The sequence below is a fragment of the Oncorhynchus mykiss genome, chromosome 22 (genome assembly GCF_013265735.2).
Source record: "Oncorhynchus mykiss isolate Arlee chromosome 22, USDA_OmykA_1.1, whole genome shotgun sequence".
Taxonomy (NCBI): Eukaryota; Metazoa; Chordata; class Actinopteri; order Salmoniformes; family Salmonidae; genus Oncorhynchus; species Oncorhynchus mykiss.
The window spans coordinates 23,191,585-23,214,208 of record NC_048586.1 but is presented as its reverse complement, the minus strand read 5'-3'; the positions used below and the strand labels follow the sequence as shown (position 1 = coordinate 23,214,208).

Sequence of the window (22,624 nt, the reverse complement as noted above, 5' to 3'; positions counted from 1 at the left end):
CATACGTTTCATGCCTGTACCTCTAGGAACAGCGGCGTCTCAGAGGTCAGGGTCGTTAACGTGATTTACGCTCCCTATGGTCGCCCGGTCGACCGATTTATCCGGGAAGGTTGGCCGGCTCTTTGACTAGGACATAGATCACATTTACACCAGTCATGCCAAACCAAGCCAAGCACTGGGCAGCCAGCACTGGGCAGCTAGCACCACCACAGCATGGCACACACAGATCTAGAACTTCCAGACCCCTCTGAGAGAGAGAGAGCGAGAGGGAGAGGGGGAGAGCAGGGGAGAGAGAGGGAGAGGAGAATGCTCTACAGCAGGGGTGTCAAACACCTTTTGCCCCTGGGCCTGGATTTGGTCTTCAACCAGGTCCTACCAGGGCCACACTGAAAATTGGTTATATTTCCAAAATGTACAAAGAATTGTCCTCTATCCAATGTTTTGGGAACTTTTATTCTCCCTGACTGTCTAGCTTTCATTTTGGTGATTGTTAGCGAGCTGGACACAGTCAAGAAACTGCATGACTGTAGGTCCATTATCATTTCTACATATTTTCCATTTGGTTTTAGTCATTTTGACGTTTATTTGAAGTATATTTGATTATGTTGGTGCTTCTGAAGGAGACAGAGTATTATGTTGGATCACACTGAAATCTGAAACTTTCCTTATTTTCCTTTCTGTCCCTTGGTTTAGAATATTCCCTCGACAGGTCTGGTACTGAGCGGTCCTCTCGTGTGTTCTTAGCATGTCTTTGCTGTGTTTTCGAGGTGTGCGGACGTGTTTAATTCAATGAGCCCTCTTCTCCCTCCAACAGCCGACTGGGAGCACAATAAGGGCCTTGCTCTTCCCAAACCTGCCATCTGGTCCAGAAAGCGACTGGGTAAAAAACAGAGACGATCATTACTTCTCAGTGTGTCTCTCACCCACTAACCCATCTCCCACGAGAGATGCCATTTTGTTTTACTTCCTTGCAGTGAGCCCTCCATGAGCTTAAGTCACAACAACCTGTTCCTGTCCTATGATTGGCCAGCTTGTCTGTATGTCCGTGTGACTGTCCATTCTTATTGGACAGCCTGTCTGTCCATCAGCATCACCGTCCACATACGTCCTGTGCCTGTTATTGTTGGTGTGGGTCTGCAGGCGTGTTTGTCCATGTTTTCACTGTCAATATGACTGAGACTGAAGAATAATTCTCTCCCTCCCATCATAATGCTACAGTCTGACCCTAGACCTATTGTTCAGGTCAAAAAGGACCAAATCCTATAGTAACATGAGATCTGGAAGCATGGCTTGAATTTTCGCACAAATCTCTCCGTGACATCAATGCATGATTTTCTCGAAAATGTGTTATATCTCAAGCCCAAAATGACCACACTCACCAATGTTGACACCTCACTTCACTCTAATGAGTTAGTGGCGGCAGTTTCTGCTTCAGTCTCAGCCAGTGTGTGTGTCTGTGAAACTGGGACGGTTTCAGAGGTCTTCTAGGAGCCGCAGGGCTCGCTGGAAGCAGCTCTACTCAATGAAAACACACTTTGTCTTTGCCCGCCGTCATCACACACACCACACCGCAAAAGTCAATCATGGATGTATTCATGATGTCGAAACAATCCGTCAGTGGTGTCTGTCTGTCAGTCTTGGGTTTATTTGTATCCTATTTATGTGGTTCCAACCGCCTCCTGAAGCATGTGTTGCTCAGGGTGAATTCTGTACTAAATGGATTGTAAGTCTCATGTTTGATTTGATGTTGTTCAACTGTAAATGTCCTCTAAATAGGTTTAAAATCATACAGTGTTATGAGCCTGTGTTGCAACAGTCAAAACAGAGAAGCTGTAAAACAGTGGAGTATTTTCTCTGGTAATATTGTTCTAGGCAAACCATAAAGCTTTGAACAGTGTTGTTTCACTGTCTCACCAGAGAGGAGTCTGACAGAAACCAGCACTCACAAAACTTTACTGCTGTTAACGCTCACACTTCAAAACAGTGTTGTTTCACTGTCTCACCAGAGAGGAGTGTGACAGAAACCAGCACTCACAACACTTTACTGCTGTTAACGCTCACACTTCAAAACAGTGTTGTTTCACTGTCTCACCAGAGAGGAGTCTGACAGAAACCAGCACTCACAACACTTTACTGCTGTTAACGCTCACACTTCAAAACAGTGTGTGAGCACGTGCGTAAGAGCATGTGTGTCACTGCTGTTGTAAAACAGTGCAGCAGTGAGGTGTTTGTCACCCAAAGTGCCCAGTGTGTGTTTTGCGGGGTGTTGTTGTGAGCAATCTGATTATCCCATTACCAGCTATAGGGTTCAGGATGATGAACAGAGCTTCCTGATGACATCACTTCCACATTCCCATAACTCTGATCCCCATCACACAAAGTTTGACCTTTCATTATTTTTTTTATACTGCATTTAAGGTTGAAAGCGGCACGCGCACTGTGTCTCTCCAGGATTTGCCCACCCTTGGCCTCAAATTCTACTTAACCTTGTCTGATCTCTGATAAATCCCTGATTTATCACTGACAGAATGTCAGGCATGCTGTGGTCAAATCTAGCTGTGCCAAGGGGGGTCAACACAAGCCAAGTTAATATTTATGAATTGGTTGGGGGGGTTGACATAGGTCAAGGGTAATATTTATGAATGATCTAGTCCTGACAAGGAGGGCTTAGGAACATCAGAACCCCTAGAGGTGAACATGACCACTAATCATGACATGTCATGGGACCTCCCACCAGTTTCTGTCTGGAAAGAGCCTGAACGGCAGAGAAGGAGACATGCAAGCCAGGTTGTCGCAGCCATTGATATTTAGTGAATAGAATGAGCCAGGCTAGCAAGTACACAAACAACTGCCCCTATCAGTCTCAGATAGTGTCTACCACACCAAGTCTACGGTATGTCCAGTCAGTGCATTTATTCAATGAGACCTGTGCTATGGTTGCCAAACCTCAATTTGGTCCAGAGTAAAGCTATTCAGGGAGAATTTTCTATTTCCTGAATGAGATTGCAAATAGTAGATCCCAGTTCAGTTTGAGTTGTTTGAGTGGCTTGTTCTGAGTTTGATATTCCAGTGTCTTTATCACAGAGCTGTGTTCTGTGAAGACTGGATGTCTGGAAACATGGCCCCAGTGATGTACTGGGCTGTACGCACTACCCTCTGTAGCCACATATAGTCAGATGCTGAGCAGTTGCCATTCCAGGTAGTGATACAACCGGTCAGGATGCTCTCGATGGTGCAGCTGCATAACTATTTGAGGATCTGGGGACCCATGCCAAATCTTTTCAGTCTCCTGAGGGGGAAAAATGTGTCTTGGTGTGTTTGGACCATGATAGTTTGTTGGTGATCTGGACACCAAGGAACTTGAAACTCTCAACCCACTCCATTTCAGCACCGTCAACGTTAACGGGAGCCTGTTCGGACCTCCTTTTCCTGTAGTCCACTATCAGCTCCTCTCTCTTGCTCAAATTGAGGGAGAGGTTGTTGTCCCCTATAGGCTGATGGTGTTGAAGTCATGCTTGGCCACGCAGCAGTGGGTGAACAGGAGTACAGGAGGGGCCCCAGTGTTTTTATATGAAAGCTGGTTCTACACAGCAAATTGGCCAGTGTTACCTAGAGCAGACTTTTCAGTGTAGCATTTCTAGTGTTGATTCAGGAATTTAATTAACTCTCTAATACTGAAATTAACACTCAGTAGTGTAAAATAACCCCAGTGTTGGTGTTAATAACCAGTATTGAATGTGAGAGTGTGATTGTGTCAGTTTTACTGTGTGGAAACGTTCCCATCAAAACCAAGGCCATCATTATCATAATTCCAAGAATGCTCTACTGCATTAAAACATTTTAAGAATTCTTTTTAATATATGTGTTTTTGCATGTATATTGATTGCTTGATACATTTTTCTAAACTGATCCAATCAGTTAGTTAGACGTATTGCACCCGTTACTAAAATGGTTGTTCCAGCTTAAATGGATTAGGCAGTCTCCTTTATAGTAGTCTCATTTACTAACCCTGACAGTCATTCTGAATGCAGGTTACAGGTGAATAAAAATTCCAACTTTTGGATGTCTTATCCCTGGCTGGATTCCAGCACAATATGCTTGCAGGCTTGACGTGGCACGTAAACCAGGAGGTTCCTAACACCACTGTGTTAGGGTAAAACTTGACCATCAAAGTAAGGCTTTATGATATACAGTATCAGTCAAAGGTTTGGACACATCTACTCATTCAAGGGTTTTTCTTTCTTTTTACTATTTTCTACATTGTAAAATAATATTAAAGACATCAAAACTATGAAATAACACATATGGAATCATGTAGTAATGAAAAAAGTGTGTTTTATATATGTTTCATATATTTGTTATATATGTTTAAGTGTGTTTCAAAATATGTTTTATATTTGAGACTCTTCATTGTAGCCACCCTTTGACTTGATGACAATTTTGCACATTTTGGCATTCTCTCAACCAGCTTCATGAGGTAGTCACCTGGAATGCATTTCAATTAACAAGTGTGCCTTGTTAAAAGTTAATTTGTGGAATGTCTTTCCTTAATGCATTTGAGCCAATAAGTTGTGTTGTGACATGGTAAGGGTGGTATACAGAAGATAACCCTATTTGGTGAAAGACCAAGTCCATATTTTGGCAAGAACAGATCAAATAAGCAGAGAGAAACGACAGTCCATCATTACTTTAAGACATGAAGGTCAGTCAATCCAGAACATTTCAAGAACTTTGAAAGTTTCTTCAAGTGCAGTCACAAAAACCATCAAGCGCTATGATGAAACTGGCTCTCATGAGGACTGCCACAGGCAAGGAAGACCCAGAGTTACTTCTGCTGTTGAGGATAAGTTCATTAGAGTTAACTGCCCAAATAAATGCTTCACAGAGTTCAAGTAACAGACATGTCAACATCAACTGTTCAGAGGAGACTGTGGGAAACAGATCTTCGTGGTCAAATTGCTGCAAAGAAACCACTACTAAAGGACACTAATAATAAGAAGAGACTTGCTTGGGCCAAGAAACATGAGCAATGGAAATTAGACTGGTGGAAATCTGTCCTTTGGTCTGATGAGTCCAAATTTTGGTTCCCAACCGCCGTGTCTTTGTAAGGTGCAGAGTAGGTGAACGGATGATCTCGGCATGTGTGGTTCCCACCATGGAGCATGGAGCATGGAGGAAGAGGTGTGGGGTTGTTTTGCTGGTGACACTGTCAGTGATTTATTTAGAATTCAAGGTACACTTAACCAGCATGGCTATCACAGCATTCTGCAGCGTTACACCATCCCATCTGGTTTGCGCTTAAGGGGACCATCATTTGTTTTTTAACAGGACAATGACCCAACACACCTCCAGGCTGTGTAAGGTCTATTTGACCAAGAAGGAGAGTGTTTGAGTGCTGCATCAGATGACCTGGCCTCCACAATCACCTGACCTCAACCCAATTGAGATGGTTTGGGATGAGTTGGACCGCAGAGTGAAGGGAAAGCAGCCAACACATGCTCAGCATATGTGGGAACTCCTTCAAGACTGTTGGAAAAGCATTCCAGGTGAAGCTGGTTGAGAGAATGCCAAGCGTGTGCAAAGCTGTCATCAAGGTAAAAGATGGCTACTTTGAAGAATCTCAAATATAAATTTGTTTAACACTTTTTTGGTTACTAACTAATTGTGTTATTTCATAGTTGTGACTCCTCCACTATTATTCTACAATGTCCAAATATTAAAAATAAAGAAAAATCCTTGCATGAGTAGGTGTGTCCAAAACTTTGACTTGTACTGTATATAATGTGTTGTCATAAACAGTTTACTTTTAATGGTATCATTTGCCTTCCATACTTCTTCACAGGACTGAAAATGAATGAATGATGTGTGACTAACAAATACATTCATGGGTGGGAACCAATTCACTTGAAAAGTCAAGGCAGTGTCACGCTCTGACCTTCGATATCTCTGTTTTCATTATATTTTGGTTAGGTCAGGGTGTGACTAGGGTGGGTACACTAGTTTTTTTGCATTGTCTAGGGTTTTTGTATGTCTAGGGTTGTTGTTGGTCTAGGGTTTTTTGTATTTCTATGTTGGCCTGATATGGTTCTCAATCAGAGACAGCTGTTTATCGTTGTCTCTGATTGGGGATCATATTTAGGCAGCCATTTCCCCTTTGTGTCTCGTGGGATTTTATCTATGTGTAGTTAGTTGCCTGTCAGCACTTGTTTGTATAGCTTCACGGTTCATTTTGTTCAGGGTTCATTCTTTAAATAAATAAGCTTGTACGCTTACCACGCTGCGCCTTGGTCTCCTTCGTACGACGAACGTGACAGGCAGACTGGGAAATTATATTGGAGGTGTGGCTTAGTGTGGGCTTTAAAGTTGTTATTTTTTGCCACCCGTGAGTGGAAATGTTGTCCCAGTTTAAGTAGTCTATGGTAATGTTAATTCAAGTTTGAGCATATCATCTGTCAGTTTGGAAGTCTTTATAAATAGTTACAGAAAAGCATATGGCAATAAATATTAGTGTATAGTCCTTAACTTCTTAGTGATCCCTTCACCCGCCAATCCCGTTAACGGGATTGATTTGACAACACCCAGTGAAATAGCAGCACGCAAAATTCAAAAACAGAAATATTCATAATAATTCATAAATCATACAAGTGTTATACATGGGTTTAAATATGAACTTCTTGTTAATCCAGCCACAGTGGCAGATTTCAAAAAGGCTTTACGGTGAAAGCAAACCATGCTATTATCTGAAGACAGCACCCCATCAAACATACACATGAAAATCATAATTCAACCCGCCAGGCACAACACAAAAGTCAGAAACAACATATAATTCATGGTTTACCTTTGAAGATCTTCTTCTGTTGGCACTCCAATATGTCCTTTTGTTCGATAAATTCTGTTGTTATATATCCAAAATGTTCATTTATTTGGTGCGTATGATTCAGAAAATACACCAGTTCCAACTCGTGCAACATGACTACACATTGTCTAATTAGTTACCTGTAAACTTGATCCAAAATTTCAAACAACTTTCCTAATCCAACTTTAGGTATTTTTAAACATAGATAATCTATAAAATTTAAGACGGAATAAACTGTGTTCAATACCGGAGGAAAACAATGTGGAGTGAGCTTTCAGGTTACGCGCCCCAACCATAACAATACACTTCACCCGACCCTCGTTCTGAACAGGGCTACTTCATTTCTCAAAGGAAAAACATCAACCAATTTCTAAAGACTGTTGACATCTAGTGGAAGCGATAGGAACTGCATGCCACTGCCTTAGAATTCTAGATTCCCATAGAAATCCCATTGAAAAGAGAATGACCTCAAAAGATTTTCCTGGATGGTTTGTCCTCAGGGTTTCGCCTGCCAAATAAATGATGTTATACTCACAGACATAATTTTAACAGTTTTTTAGTTTCTATACAAATCTACCAATTATATGCATATCCTAGCTTCTGGGCCTGAGTAGCAGGCCCAGTTTTCATCCGGACGTGAAAATAGTGCCCCCTAGCCTTCACCGAACACTGAGTGACCTTGTCAAGAGATACCGACCTCTTGGTGTAACGGTTAAACATACTATATTAGGTGTTATTGCATAACACCATTGGTGCAAACTATAGGCACTTCCTAGTAAATTTAACACTCAAAAGTGTGGACCTGTATATAGACACTGGCGCAGTGTTAAATGTGACTGTTAGTGTATAACACTGGATCATTTGCTGTGTAGTAGGGTTATGGTGGAAGGTTATTAATTAAGAGTTGACATGTTTGGGGTTAGTCACATAGACTATGGCGGTGCAATGTAGTAGAAATTCTCAAGATACTTTTTTTTTTTACATTTCAAGTCCAATCTATTGAACCTGTTTGAATGGCATTGCTCCTCGGGTGTGGTCACAGTTAGCACTCTCCTCCACCCCCATCTTTTCTCCATGGTTTCAGTTGACACTGCAACTTCTCTCTTCTATATCCCCCTTTTTCAAAAGCACAACATCCATCCTCACTTATGAGTTAGGGCTCTCTTCAGTGCACTCCAGCAGCCTCCATTGCTGTTTCAGTTCCTAACCCTAACATGGCCTCTATTTCCCAGGCTCCCCTGCAGTTCTGCAACCCTTTCTTCCTGTCAACAAGAGGCCCAACCTGGTGGGGAAATCAGGGAACAAGGGTGAGGGCAACACTGACCAATGTTTTGACTACTGAATACTTTGACTTCTGTTTAAGCAACACTTTACCAAAATGTTCCACATTTTGCACTTCTTAATTTTGCTGTCATCTTGATGATTCTATTTTAACAACCTTCCCTCAGTTAAGTTTTATTTAGATTCTAAAGCACCTTGCACTTCTCTGAAGAATACTCACACAGCTTGAGACGCAACACCTGTGTGTGTGTGTGTGTGTGTCTGTGTGTGTGTGTGTTTGTGCGTGCGTGCGTTTGTCTGAGTGTGTGTAAGTGCGTGTGCCTGTGTGTATGCAAGTGCGTGTGCCTGTGTGTATGCAGTATGTTTGTGTTGTTCTGACTCACTTCTCTTACGAAACACCAACACGATGCAACACACATATTTCATATCTTCTCCCTCAGCAGGAAATCAACTCAGATTCACCTGGGTGATGTCTGCAGCAGATGACCATAACTGTATTAGTAGTTAACATGACTGAGCAGTGTTCGGTCCCCTCTGTTCTCAGATAAGCTGATGGACCTGAAGCAGGGAGACAAAGCGTCCATCTTGAGGTCTTTCCCTCTAGTCACGGCTAAGCCCACCAAACAAAAGACCACAACCCTCACCCCGGCCTTGAATGGTAAGATTCAGTGATGAGTGCACTTTCGTTTATAATAATGTCTTGTGCATTCATGTTTGTACATGTGTGTGACCATGTAGGTGCGTGTGTTTGAATCATGCTACATCTGAGTTTAATAGTTAGTGTGAAAGGTTATCTGAGTTCAGAGAGAGAGACCAAAGCTGGCTGAGAGAGCTGCCAGGGAATGCTAACACATCACAGTACTATTCATAACAAACTTCTCACTCTGCGGTTCTCAATCTCATTTTCTGTCTTTCTGTAGCCACAGGTGACAACTCCTCTGTGTTCAGCTCTCTCCCTACTTCGGAAGTGGACGCCATGGGCAAGAAGCGCTTCGTAGGTAAGGACACATGCATTATAACAGTCTTCAACAAACCCACATGATTAAACTCACAGTGGACAGGGCCAGAGAATCCCGGGTGTGGAGCTGGTAAAAAAGGGGGGAAATTGATCTTGCAACTGGAGGGCTGCTGGGTTAATAATCCTAACAGCAATCCCCTATTGTTGGGCCCTTGAGCAAGGCCCTTAACCCCACCCCACAACCTCATCCAGGCGCGCTGCACTGCAGTTTGACCCTGTGCTCCTCTCACCTGTGTGTCTGTATGATGTGTGCAGGAGGGAGCTGTGACAATGGACAATGGAAGTTGTATTGTATCACTGTGGACATTAGCCCGGAGAACAAAAACCTTTTGTGCTTCCTCTTACCGCCAGTTGTTTTGGATTGTCTTGCCTGTACTCCCTATCCAGATTCTTGGATGAGCTCCAGTTGACTTAGAGCTCTTGTCTACGGAGTACAAAGCAGATCAATGAGTTAGCCTAATTTTGATAAACAACACAGTTTCTGGTTCATTAAGAAAGCCAAACTTCGATAAGTGTTTTTGGGTGTTGAGTCAATTAGACTATGCTCGTTTCAATCTTATCTTTCAAAAAAAATAAAACGTTATTTCATTATATAGTGTTTAGGCAAGTTAGCTGGCTTACCAACCTGGTCTCAGAGCATTTCGTATCATTCGTATCAATCCAAAGCACTCCATTTGGTATTTTATTAGGATCCCCATTAGCTGTTGCAAAAGAGGCAGCTACTCTTGCTGGGGTCCACGCAAAACATGCAACATAATACAGAATGACATAATACAGAACATCATTAGACAAGAACAGCTCAAGGACAGAACTACATACATTTTTAGAAATGCATACACACAAACTATCATATCATTTAGTATGATATGTTGCGAATTACAATTCATATGATATGTTATGAATTTGCAAAATGTACAATATTTTACTTTTTTTTGTGGCTAACATTAGCTAGGCTAGGGGTTAGCGTTGAGGTTAGGAGTTAGGTTAAAGGGTTAGCATTAGGGGAAAGGTTAGCTAGAAGGGTTAGGGGAAGGTTTAGCTAACATGCTAAGTAGTTGCAAAGTAGCTAAAAAGTAGTAAGTAGTTGCAAATTAGCTAAAGTTGTCTGTGATGAGATTCAACCACACAACCTTTGGGTCGATAGACGTTTGCGTTATACACCCACCCATCCACCCTCCTTTCCTTTTTGGTTTGCCTTAAGTAACCGTTTGTCTTATGTAACCATACCAAATCTAACGTATACTAATTTCAGTGTCCCAGATTTACATTTACTATGTTACGTCTAGTCTATGAGACCAGGCTGGGCTTCTTACTCCTTTCTACTGCTTTGTAGTATACCACTCTGATGTGAGAGATGTAAACAACAATACAACTATACTGCTGATCATAAGCTGTTTTGAGATTTGTTTCAATGGCTGCAAAGTATGGGAATTTGACAAATATTAAATTACTTTCCTGTTTGTAATTAATGTGTCTTGAACGCAGAAGGAATACAATATGTGGCACTACAATATAGTGCATTGAAATACATTTAAGTAAATCTGTAGTTATTTTTTCATTATTTTTCCTTTTCCAATTGTGTTCCTCTGTAGCTCAGTTGGTAGAACATGGGCCTCGCCACAGCAGGATAACTAGTTCGATTCCCGCAATCACCCTTACGTAAAATGTATGCACGCATGGTCATCGCTTTGGATAAAAGCGTCTGCTAAATGGCATATATTTTTCTAATCCTACAGACTTCTGTCTTTTAAGTTATTATTGTTTGAACACCAATTCTTTAATTTCTCCTGCAGCCCCTCATGTGATCTATAAGACTGACAAGAAGCCAGACGAACCGTGTTCCATAACAAAGTCCCTCAGCTTCTTCCCTGAGGAGGAGGGGGTGGAGCAGAACGTCACCGCACCCCCCCGCTTGCCCCCCTCCAACCTCACCGTGGTTACTGTAGAGGGATGCCCCTCCTTTGTCATCCTGGACTGGGAGAAGACCGACAACGACACCACAGGTTAAGGGGGAAGTGTGCTTGTGTTTGTGTACGTGCGTGCGTGTGTGTGCGTGCGTGCATGTACGTGCGTGTGTGTGTGTGCGTGCATGTACGTGCGTGCGTGTGTGTGCGTGCGTGCATGTACGTGCGTGCGTGCGTGCGTGTGTGTGCATGTACGTGCGTGTGTGCGTGCGTGCGTGTGTGTGCGTGCATGTACGTGCTTGTGTGCGTGCGTGTGTGCGTGCATGTACGTGCGTGCGTGCTTGTGTGTGCGTGCGTGCAGCAGCACATACCCAAAGAGGTTCATAAAACACTCCTGGTTATGGAAGAGTGAAGTCCTAACGCATAAGACTCTGTTACAATGGGTATTTTAATAACGTTATGAAACTCCATCTGTGCTCAATCAGGATATTTCTCTCTACAATGAAAACAAGTTGTGGAGATTTGAGACTACATCTTTTCAGAGCACTTTCTTTGGGGCCAATCCTTGCCAACCCCACCCAAATCCTCTGAATCCTGTGTCAAATGTTTATACTTGCCTCGTTAAGATGCTGCTGTGCACATTTAAAATGAACATTTTTATGTTAATATCCCATCTGTATGATATGAAGTTGTAAAGATGTAAGTAAACATGTTGTGTGTGGATGTGTGGATGTGATTCCATGTGTGGATTTCCTGCTTCCCCTTTGACAGAGTATGAGGTCATTTCAAGGACCCATGGACCCAATGGAGAAGAGGTGTCCATCCTGACCACCAACCAGACTCACACTGCAGTGGAGAACCTAAAACCAGAGAACAGGTGTGTGTCTATGTTTGTGTTTATGTGGTGTGTGAAGGCTTGCTGGAGCAGGGTTGGGTTGGTAAGGCTCAATGTGTTTATTAATGATGCTGGATCCTGGTCTTGGTTTTGGCTGGGATCTACAGATTCAGAGTATAAACCAGATTTACCAGAACCTACCACTGGGCTGGATTTGCTCGCCCACAGACCACCATCTAAACATCACACATGGAACAGCCATTAGAAGTGTGTGTGTGTGTGTGTGTGTGTGTGTGTGTGTGTGTGTGTGTGTGTGTGTGTGTGTGTGTGTGTGTGTGTGTGTGTGTGTGTGTGTGTGTGTGTGTGTGTGTGTGTGTGTGTGTGGAATTGAGTGTTAGTGTGTGTGTCTGTGGAAGAGAGAAGGGGAGAGAAAGACAGAAAGAAAGAGAGAGGGAGGAAAATGGAGAGAGAAATGTGGTCACAAGCAATCACTGGCCTCGATGCACTCAAGGCTGTCTGGAGAATAAAGATATCAAGTGTCACAGTGTTAGAGATGGGTGGAATATAAACTCAAGCTCCACAAAAGTTATGATTATGGTGAACAAGAGTGACTAAGGTTTCCTTTACTGGGAAAGCTATCAGCATGGCATTCGGGATTGAAAGTGTATCAAAAATGAGATTTCGGTATTTACTGACCTAGGCACACCAGTGCCTTGACACCGTGTTGACTATTTATCTTTCCCTTCTTTTTCAGTTACGAGTTCAAAGTGAAACCCAAGAATGAGCTTGGGGAAGGGCCTGCCAGCAAGCCAGTGTTGTTCAACACAGAGTCAGGTAGGTGGAGAGTGGAAATGGACTCCCAGCCAATGTATCGGATTACACTTATGTAATGGATCCGGAATGGAGGCCAGCTCCAGATAGCCGTTCCACCAGCATGGATGGATCTAGAATTAGCTTATCTTTCCCATATCCTAACATTAGGTACCGATCCAATCAGTTTCGAGCGTTGACAACCGCATAGTGGATGTTTTGGCGGTGTTGGAGGTGTAACTGTTGTATGACCTGACAAATCAGTGAGCGGCTGCTCTTGTATGTCACAAACCACTCCTTTTCTTATTATTCCTGCCCTGTTAGAACTTCCAAATGGCAATAGTAAACTACGGGCTAATGCATGTTTTCATGTTCATTTAGATGGGGGAATTTATAACCTATCACCATCTAATCGAGGTGTAGACAATAGAATCACACATTGGAGTGTTTGAAAGTAACGTGCCTGCATGAACTTCTAACGCGGATTTGTCGGATATGATGTCGGGTGTGTTTTTTTATTTATTTTTTTTACATCCAATGGCAGTGTCCGCAATAAGGTAATGCAAGGAGCAACTCTAACACAGTTCCACATCCAACACCGGCAAAACAACTGCTATGTGGATGTCTGCTAACGCAGATCTGATATCATCTAGCACTGAAGCGTTGATGGAAAGAATGCAAAACTGACCTTAGATCAGTGTCTAGACCACAATTCCCACCGTTAACATCGTAGAGCCCCATTAGCTGTGCTGGTGAATTAGTAAAAGTCAATCATCAATCAGCAACCACACCGACTGTTTCAATTGTAATACTTTGCATTAGCCTGGCTTAGCCTCTAAGTGACGTATCTAACAGGATCCCTGATAGCTTTCCAGATGTGTTGCAAATTAGTTACTTGTTAATAGGACATATTAGCCTTTAGCTAATAGATGTGTGTAAATAGTTAGCTGCTTGCTACCTATTTTTAGTAATTTAGCAGACGCTTTTATCCAGAATGACTTCCACTGGTGAGTGCATACATTTTTCATACTTTAAAAAAACCCAAATCTCTCTCTCTCGCTTCTTCATTTTGGAAGAAATTCATTTTTAAAAACTGTTCAACTATTGTCTTTCTCTCTTTTTGAGTCAACTAATCGCCACATTTTATGCACTGCAGTGCAGATTCATTCTCTGATCCTTTGATTGGGTGGACAACATGTCAGTTCATGCTGCAAGAGCTCTGATAGGTTGGAGGACATCCTCCGGAAGTTGTCATAATTACTGTGTAAGTTTATGGAAGGGGGTGAGAACCATGAGCCTCCTAGGTTTTGTATTGAAGTCAATGTACCCAGAGTAGGACAGAAGCTAGCTGTCCTCCAGCTACACCATGGTGCTACCCAACAGAGTGCTGTGGAGTTTACTGTATAGACTTCATAGACTTGTTACTTCATTGCAAAACAGTGTGATTTCGTCAATTATTTGGTGGCATGAATATATTTAGTATAGTTTTTAGTAATGTTTCACTATTTTTTATTTTGATGAAATTCACTGAGGAGGATGAATTGCCTTCTTCCTCTGAGGAGCCTCCCCTGCCCTACTCCTGTACACAACACACACTCACCTCCAGAAAGAGATGGAGAGCTAACGCCAGGGTGCAACTTTCCAAAGGGAGGGTATCATGATCATATTGGACATTGATAGGCTTAGAGTTTAAGCCCTCATGGTCAGGGAAAACTCTTGGCCCAAGTCATAGTCACATAATAGTTACAGATGGACCAGATTAAGAGTAATATCATATCCGTTATGCACTCTAAAATACTCGATCATGTCAATGAGCTAATTTGATCCAAAGCAACATTGTGTCTAAACAGTAATAAGACTCCACTGGGACTGTGCTGGGCTAATGTCCAATGCTGTGGTGAAAGTACTAATAGAGAAGAGTGATTGGTCAAATGGTTCTTTACCCTGTAGTGAAATCCCTGGGAGACACAACGTTTTATGTGCTAACTAGAACAATGTGCTAACTAGGACAATGTGCTAACTAGGACAATGTGTTAGCTACAACAATGTGCTAACTAGGACAATGTGCTAACTAGAACAATGTGCTAACTAGAACAATGTAATGTGTTTTTGTTGTAATCTGAACCATGGTTTTAATATGATCCGTTATTTCCCAAGGGTGAGTATGGTTCTATTACTGTATTAATGTGGTAATAATGGACTGATGTGTGACTAATGATGCCTTCTCTCTTTTACTCTCTCTCCTCTATAGCGGACCCTCGGGTGAGTGAGAATGTCTCAGGTGAGTGGACTCTCAGTATGTCATGTTCACACATCTTTCCTCCCTAGTTTGTATCCCATTCTCTGTGCCTTACATATCAATCCTTAGATCTTGTTTTCTCTGCTCCCTCCAGGTAAAGATGCTATCTGGACACAGTTCCCGTTCAAAGCAGATTCCTACTCGGAGTGTAATGGGAAGCAGTATGTGAAGAGGACCTGGTACCGCAAGTTTGTGGGCATTCAGCTGTGCAACTCCCTTAGATACAAGATCTACATGAGCGACTCGCTCACCGGTCAGTATAGTATAGTAAGAGTGTTTGTCTATGTTTTACTGTCTATACTATTCCTTGTATTTGTGCATGTACGTATATGAAGAGTTTATAGGTTACATTGGAATTTTCAACAAGGTTTATCTAACCAGAGCCATAACCTTTGACCTCTGACCTTGTGCAGGCAAGTTCTACAACATCGGGGACCAAACAGGTCATGGGGAGGACCACTGCCAGTTTGTAGATTCTTTCCTGGACGGACAAACAGGCAGCCAGCTATTGGCCGACCAACTACCCAGCCGATCAGGTAGAGTACTGGGCCAAATACTGGAACCCGTTAGAGACATTTGTGGGAAAGAACCGTAGACACATGTACAGGTGCCCATGACCACGGTTCTTGGTCACTTTTCAATGACTACAGAAGTTTGATGTTTCAAGGTTAACTGTGGGAAACACTGATCTCTAGACTATGTTAAAAGACCATTCACATTCCAAACCATTTGTAAAAGAAGTGTTCTCATATTCCCTCTGCTTTATTGTCTCAGGCTTCTACCGGGCTATGCGTCAGGAACCGGTCAACTTCGGCGAGATCGGAGGGAACTCACACGCCACCTACGTTGGCTGGTACGAGTGCGGAACACCCATACCTGGGAAATGGTAAGACCCCTCCACCAGAGGGGTGGCCAGGAAGATGCCTGACTGGAAGAATGATGATCTCACCAGGGTGAGAGGAGGAGGACTGAGGAGGTTTCAGTGGCCCTTGAGGTGGGCTTCTCCCTCTTGTTACCATGGAGACTGCGTCAGTATGTTACCATGGAGATGCATCTGTCTGTCTGTCAGATGGTGATGGCCCACATTCCATTGTATAAAAGTGTACAGGACCATACCTTGTCATGGAACTCTGAGTTCTTTTGTCATATCTCCTTAGGGGATCTATTCAATCCGCATACCGGAAGTTCAGCTTTACAGTGTGATTGAATATTTAAAGGCAACGTTCCTGCTTTAGCAGAGACTGCTTTTACGATAAACACTGCTTATGTCGGCTAATATCCGAAATGACCTTTACATTTCCATCACGGAATCTGCTACTCTTCAGCTTTACAGACTGAACCGAGCCCTAAGTCTCATCTCAGTATTTATCAAACACGACATGAGGCAGTCCTCAAAGCCTGTAAAAACGGGAGAGAAGTTAATAAAGGTGTGTCAGAGTGCTTCAAGAGGTTACATATGAACGCCGGAAACTGTTGGGAAGCTGGCTCCCTGAAAATGTAATGACGTGTATGATGTTATTTATCAAGCAGTTGCTATTCAATGCTTCTTGTGGTTTATATTAGCCAGTCTGCTAAAAGGGTTGCTATAACACAAAAGCCTCTGCAAAAAAAGAAAGAAAGCATTACACAGGCACACACGCACACTAAATTCGTCACTCATACACACATACAGTGCCTTGCGAAAGTATTCGGCCCCCTTGAACTTTGCGACCTTTTGCCAGATTTCAGGCTTCAAACATAAAGATATAAAACTGTATTTTTTTGTGAAGAATCAACAACAAGTGGGACACAATCATGAAGTGGAACGACATTTATTGGATATTTCAAACTTTTTTAACAAATCAAAAACTGACAAATTGGGCGTGCAAAATTATTCAGCCCCCTTAAGTTAATACTTTGTAGCGCCACCTTTTGCTGCGATTACAGCTGTAAGTCGCTTGGGGTATGTCTCTATCAGTTTTGCACATCGAGAGACTGACATTTTTTCCCATTCCTCCTTGCAAAACAGCTCGAGCTCAGTGAGGTTGGATGGAGAGCATTTGTGAACAGCAGTTTTCAGTTCTTTCCACAGATTCTCGATTGGATTCAGGTCTGGACTTTGACTTGGCCATTCTAACACCTGGATATGTTTATTTTTGAACCATTCCATTGTAGATTTTGCTTTATGTTTTGGATCATTGTCTTGTTGGAAGACAAATCTCCGTCCCAGTCTCAGGTCTTTTGCAGACTCCATCAGGTTTTCTTCCAGAATGGTCCTGTATTTGGCTCCATCCATCTTCCCATCAATTTTAACCATCTTCCCTGTCCCTGCTGAAGAAAAGCAGGCCCAAACCATGATGCTGCCACCACCATGTTTGACAGTGGGGATGGTGTGTTCAGGGTGATGAGCTGTGTTGCTTTTACGCCAAACATAACGTTTTGCATTGTTGCCAAAAAGTTCAATTTTGGTTTCATCTGACCAGAGCACCTTCTTCCACATGTTTGGTGTGTCTCCCAGGTGGCTTGTGGCAAACTTTAAACAACACTTTTTATGGATATCTTTAAGAAATGGCTTTCTTCTTGCCACTCTTCCATAAAGGCCAGATTTGTGCAATATACGACTGATTGTTGGACAGAGTCTCCCACCTCAGCTGTAGATCTCTGCAGTTCATCCAGAGTGATCATGGGCCTCTTGGTTGCATCTCTGATCAGTCTTCTCCTTGTATGAGCTGAAAGTTTAGAGGGACGGCCAGGTCTTGGTAGATTTGCAGTGGTCTGATACTCCTTCCATTTCAATATTATCGCTTGCACAGTGCTCCTTGGGATGTTTAAAGCTTGGGAAATCTTTTTGTATCCAAATCCGGCTTTAAACTTCTTCACAACAGTATCTCGGACCTGCCTGGTGTGTTCCTTGTTCTTCATGATGCTCTCTGCGCGTTTAACGGACCTCTGAGACTATCACAGTGCAGGTGCATTTATACGGAGACTTGATTACACACAGGTGGATTGTATTTATCATCATTAGTCATTTAGGTCAACATTGGATCATTCAGAGATCCTCACTGAACTTCTGGAGAGAGTTTGCTGCACTGAAAGTAAAGGGGCTGAATAATTTTGCACGCCCAATTTTTCAGTTTTTGATTTGTTAAAAAAGTTTGAAATATCCAATAAATGTCGTTCCACTTCATGACTGTGTCCCACTTGTTGTTGATTCTTCACAAAAAAATACAGTTTTATATCTTTATGTTTGAAGCCTGAAATGTGGCAAAAGGTAGCAAAGTTCAAGGGGGCCGAATACTTTCGCAAGGCACTGTACTCAATAACCTTTCTTGATTGGTCCTGTAGGATTGACAGTTGCGGGTTGCACAATATGAAATTATTATTTATATTTTACCACAGCATTGTTGAATACTTGTTTCTGATATGCTAGAAGGGCATTCTAGAATGGACATAAAACACATAACTGGACGGCTAGAAAAGATATCAGGACGCAACATTCGCCTACACATGCAGACCATACTCGCTACAAAGTTACAGAAAGCTAAACCATCCACCACACTAACGGAAATTGGATACATTGTAAATGCAGGTCCAACGAGGAAAAACATAGCTAGCTAGCATTGATTTGTTTATGCAGAGACATATATTTTGGAGCATCTGATGGTCTAACGTGGTGAGTAGGGCTGCTGAGGTGACTATTATCGCCACACCGGCAGTCATGAGATCCTAGGTGACCTTTGAGTCACAGTATTCTCCTCTTATGCACTCTGGACATGTGTTAGTAGTGCCCCACTTAATTTCTAATGATCAACAGCTCACTAATGGCCTGGTGATCAGGACTCTATTGTCCCTCTAACCACTCTGACATGAATGCAAATTAAATAAAAAATCACAACACATCAGAATAGCATGATGCTTTTAAATCTCACCTCACTATGATGATCAATTTGAAGAAAGAAGTTCAACAACAGGTTGAAACTGAGTAGAAAACATGGTCGTTGTGTACAGTGGGGCAAATAAGTATTTAGTCAGCCACCAATTGTGCAAGTTCTCTCAATTAAAAAGATGAGAGAGGCCTGTAATTTTCATCATAGGTACACTTCAACTATGACAGACAAAATGAGAAAAAAAATCCAGAAAATCACATTGTAGGATTTTTAATGAATTTATTTGCAAATTATGGTGGAAAATAAGTATTTGGTTACCTACAAACAAGCAAGATTTCTGGCTCTCACACACCTGTAACTTCTTCTTTAAGAGGCTCCTCTGTCCTCCACTCGTTACCTGTATTAATGGCACCCGTTTGAACTTGTTATCAGTATAAAAGACACCTGTTCACAACCTCAAACAGTCACACTCCAAACTCCACTATGGCCAAGACCAAAGAGCTGTCAAAGGACACCAGAAACAAAATTGTAGACCTGCACCAGGCTGGGAAGACTGAATCTGCAATAGGTAAGCAGCTTGGTTTGAAGAAATCAACTGTGGGAGCAATTATTAGGAAATGGAAGACATACAAGACCATTGATAATCTCCCTCGATCTGGGGCTCCACGCAAGATCTCACCCCGTGGGGTCAAAATGATCACAAGAACGGTGAGCAAAAATCCCAGAGCCACACGGTGGGACCTAGTGAATGACCTGCAGAGAACTGGGACCAAAGTAACAAAGCCTACCATCAGTAACACACTACGCCGCCAGGGACTCAAATCCTGCAGTGCCAGACGTGTCCCCCTGCTTAAGCCAGTACATGTCCAGGCCCGTCTGAAGTTTGCTAGAGAGCATTTGGATGATCCAGAAGAAGATTGGGAGAATGTAATATGGTCAGATGAAACCAAAATATAACTTTTTGGTAAAAACTCAACTCGTCGTGTTTGGAGGACAACGAATGCTGAGTTGCATCCAAAGAACACCATACCTACTGTGAAGCATGGGGGTGGAAACATCATGCTTTGGGGCTGTTTTTCTGCAAAGGGACCAGGACGACTGATCCGTGTAAAGGAAAGAATGAATGGGGCCATGTATCGTGAGATTTTGAAAGCAAAGGCATTGAAGATGAAACGTGGCTGGGTCTTTCAGCATGACAATGATGCCAAACACACCGCCCGGGCAATGAAGGAGTGGCTTCGTTAAGAAGCATTTCAAGGTCCTGGAGTGGCCTAGCCAGTTTCCAGATCTCAACAACATAGAAAATCTTTGGAGGGAGTTGAAAGTCCGTGTTGCCCAGCAACAGCCCCAAAACATCACTGCTCTAGAGGAGATCTGCATGAAGGAATGGGCCAAAATACCAGCAACAGTGTGTGAAAACCTTGTGAAGACTTACAGAAAACGTTTGACCTCTGTCATTGCCAACAAAGGGTATAAGTATTGAGACAAACTTTTGTTATTGACCATATACTTATTTTCCACCATAATTTGCAAATAAATTCATTAAAAATCCTACAATGTGATTTTCTGATTTTTTTTTCTGATTTTGTCTGTCATAGTTGAAGTGTACCTATGATGAAAAAATTACAGGCCTCTCTCATCTTTTTAAGTGGGAGAACTTGCACAATTGGTGACTGACTAAATACTTTTTTGCCCCACTGTATGTTATTTCAAAGCTTAACACAAGGAAATTGACAGCGCTTTCTAAGGTGACGACTAATTCAAAACACCCATATGCATATTAGAGCTTACGCATGAAGGCCTACATAAACTCAGCAAAAAAAGAAATGTCCTCTCACTGTCAACTGCATTTATTTTTAGCAAACTTAACATGTGTAAATATGTGTATGAACATAAGATTCAACAACTGACACATAAACTTAACAAGTTCCATGTGACTAACAGAATGGAATAATGTGTCCCTGAACAAAGGGCCGGTCCAAATCAAAAGTAACAGTCAATATCTGTTGTGGCCACCAGCTGCATTAAGTACTGCAGTGCATCGCCTCCTCATGGACTGCACTAGATTTGCCAGTTCTTACTGTGAAATGTTACCCCACTCTTCCACCAAGGCACCTGCAAGTTCCCTGACATTTCTGGGGGGAATGGCCCTAGCCCTCACCATCCGATCCAACAGGTCCCAGACGTGCTCAATGGGTTTGAGATCCGGGCTCTTCGCTGGCCATGGCAGAACACTGGCATTCCTGTCTTGCAGAAAGTCACGCACAGAACGAGTAGTATGGCTGCGCGTGATTTCCTGCAAGACAGGAATGTCAGTGTTCATGCTTGAGGGGCATGTCAGGATGAGGGATTGTGCGTTCCTGGTGTAACCCGGGCAGTTGTTGTTGCCATCCTGTACCTGTCCCGCAGGTGTGATGTTCGGATGTACCGATCCTGTGCAGGTGTTGTTACACGTGGTCTGCCACTGCGAAGATGATCAGCTGTCCGTCCTGTCTCCCTTTAGCGCTGTCTTAGGCGTCTCACAGTACGGACATTGCAATTTATTGCCCTGGCCACATCTGCAGTCCTCAAGCCTCCTTGCAGCACGCCTAAGGCACGTTCACGCAGATGAGCAGGGACCATGGGCATCTTTCTTTTGGTGTTTTTCAGAGTCAGTAGAAAGGCCTCTTTAGTGTCCTAAGTTTTCATAACTGTGACCTTAATTGCCTATCGTCTATAAGCTGTTAGTGTCTTAACGACCATTCCACAGGTACATGTTCATTAATTGTTTATGGTTCATTGAACAAGCATGGGAAACAGTGTTTAAACCCTTTACAATGAAGATCTATGAAGTTATTTGGATTTTTACGAATTATCTTTGAAAGACAGGGTCCTGAAAAAGGGATGTTTCTTTTTTTGCTGAGTTTATAAGCCAACGCCCCAATGTTTGGGGGGGGGGGACATAAAAGACTAAAAAGAGCAAATCAGCTCCATGTGATTTTAATTTTGGCAATCGGTTCCAAAGTATTCTCGCACATAATAGAGATATGTGATCGCATACAAATGTAAGCAAGGGTTGAAATTATTATTATCTGTTTGCCCTTCTTGCGGGCAATTTGCTGTCTACAAATGTGTAATTAAGTTCCAGCCCCCTGACCAAAAAGATCAAATAAATACATTTGGTACATAATTGGTCAAGCCTAAAATTAACAAATTTAGAGTTGGCCTACAATTATACTTAATTTGTATTTTATTTTGAATCGCCTAGTAATAACCACTGGTGAGTGATGTGAACATGAATTTCTGTGGTCCCTACTGTTGCAGTCATGACGCAAGTGGAGCTATGCTGTCAAATCCTCCCACGTTTCTCGTTTGACCCGTTGTTTTCAGCAATTGATATTTTTGAATTTGGTTATCATATTGAAGATTTACTAGCAACAAACTACAGTGTGACAGATCGAGGCACAGATCTGGGGAAGGGTACCAAAAAATGTCTGCAGTATTGAAGGTCCCCAAGAACACAGTGACCTCCATCAGTCTTAAAGTGAGGAAGTTTGGAACCACCAAGACTCTTCCTAGTGCTGGCTGCCCATGTGAGTGTCATGACGAGAAGGCAAACTTTTCTAGCTATGCCAGGCAAAATCTGGTATCAGCTCATTGTTATGGATGCATCAAAATTAATTTAAATAGAAAACAGCTTAAACAAACAAATGCATCTACTCCGCTGTTATTCTGGCTGCAGAGGTCGTGACGGCGTTGACCGTAGCTAGTTGGCT

The 22,624-nt window shown here is 42.5% G+C and overlaps 1 protein-coding gene across 5 annotated transcripts in view; it reads left to right on the top strand.

The window, feature by feature from the left end:
• The window catches only part of LOC110502006 (target of Nesh-SH3), a 37,923-nt gene extending 21,480 nt beyond the window's left edge, over positions 1-16,443 (top strand). For 3 of the 5 annotated variants that reach the window (XM_036959548.1, XM_036959546.1, XM_036959549.1), the window contains 11 exons: positions 815-880; positions 8,089-8,163; positions 8,682-8,795; positions 9,058-9,135; positions 10,949-11,158; positions 11,831-11,936; positions 12,649-12,728; positions 14,956-14,985; positions 15,098-15,256; positions 15,417-15,539; positions 15,778-16,443. In XM_036959548.1, the coding sequence (XP_036815443.1) occupies positions 815-880; positions 8,089-8,163; positions 8,682-8,795; positions 9,058-9,135; positions 10,949-11,158; positions 11,831-11,936; positions 12,649-12,728; positions 14,956-14,985; positions 15,098-15,256; positions 15,417-15,539; positions 15,778-15,893 (1,157 nt within the window). In that variant the 3' untranslated portion in view covers positions 15,894-16,443. The remainder of the gene's footprint in view (positions 1-814; positions 881-8,088; positions 8,164-8,681; positions 8,796-9,057; positions 9,136-10,948; positions 11,159-11,830; positions 11,937-12,648; positions 12,729-14,955; positions 14,986-15,097; positions 15,257-15,416; positions 15,540-15,777) is intronic. The other 2 variants (XM_036959547.1, XM_036959550.1) reach the window with 1 other exon arrangement.
• Positions 16,444-22,624: the final 6,181 nt, after the last annotated feature.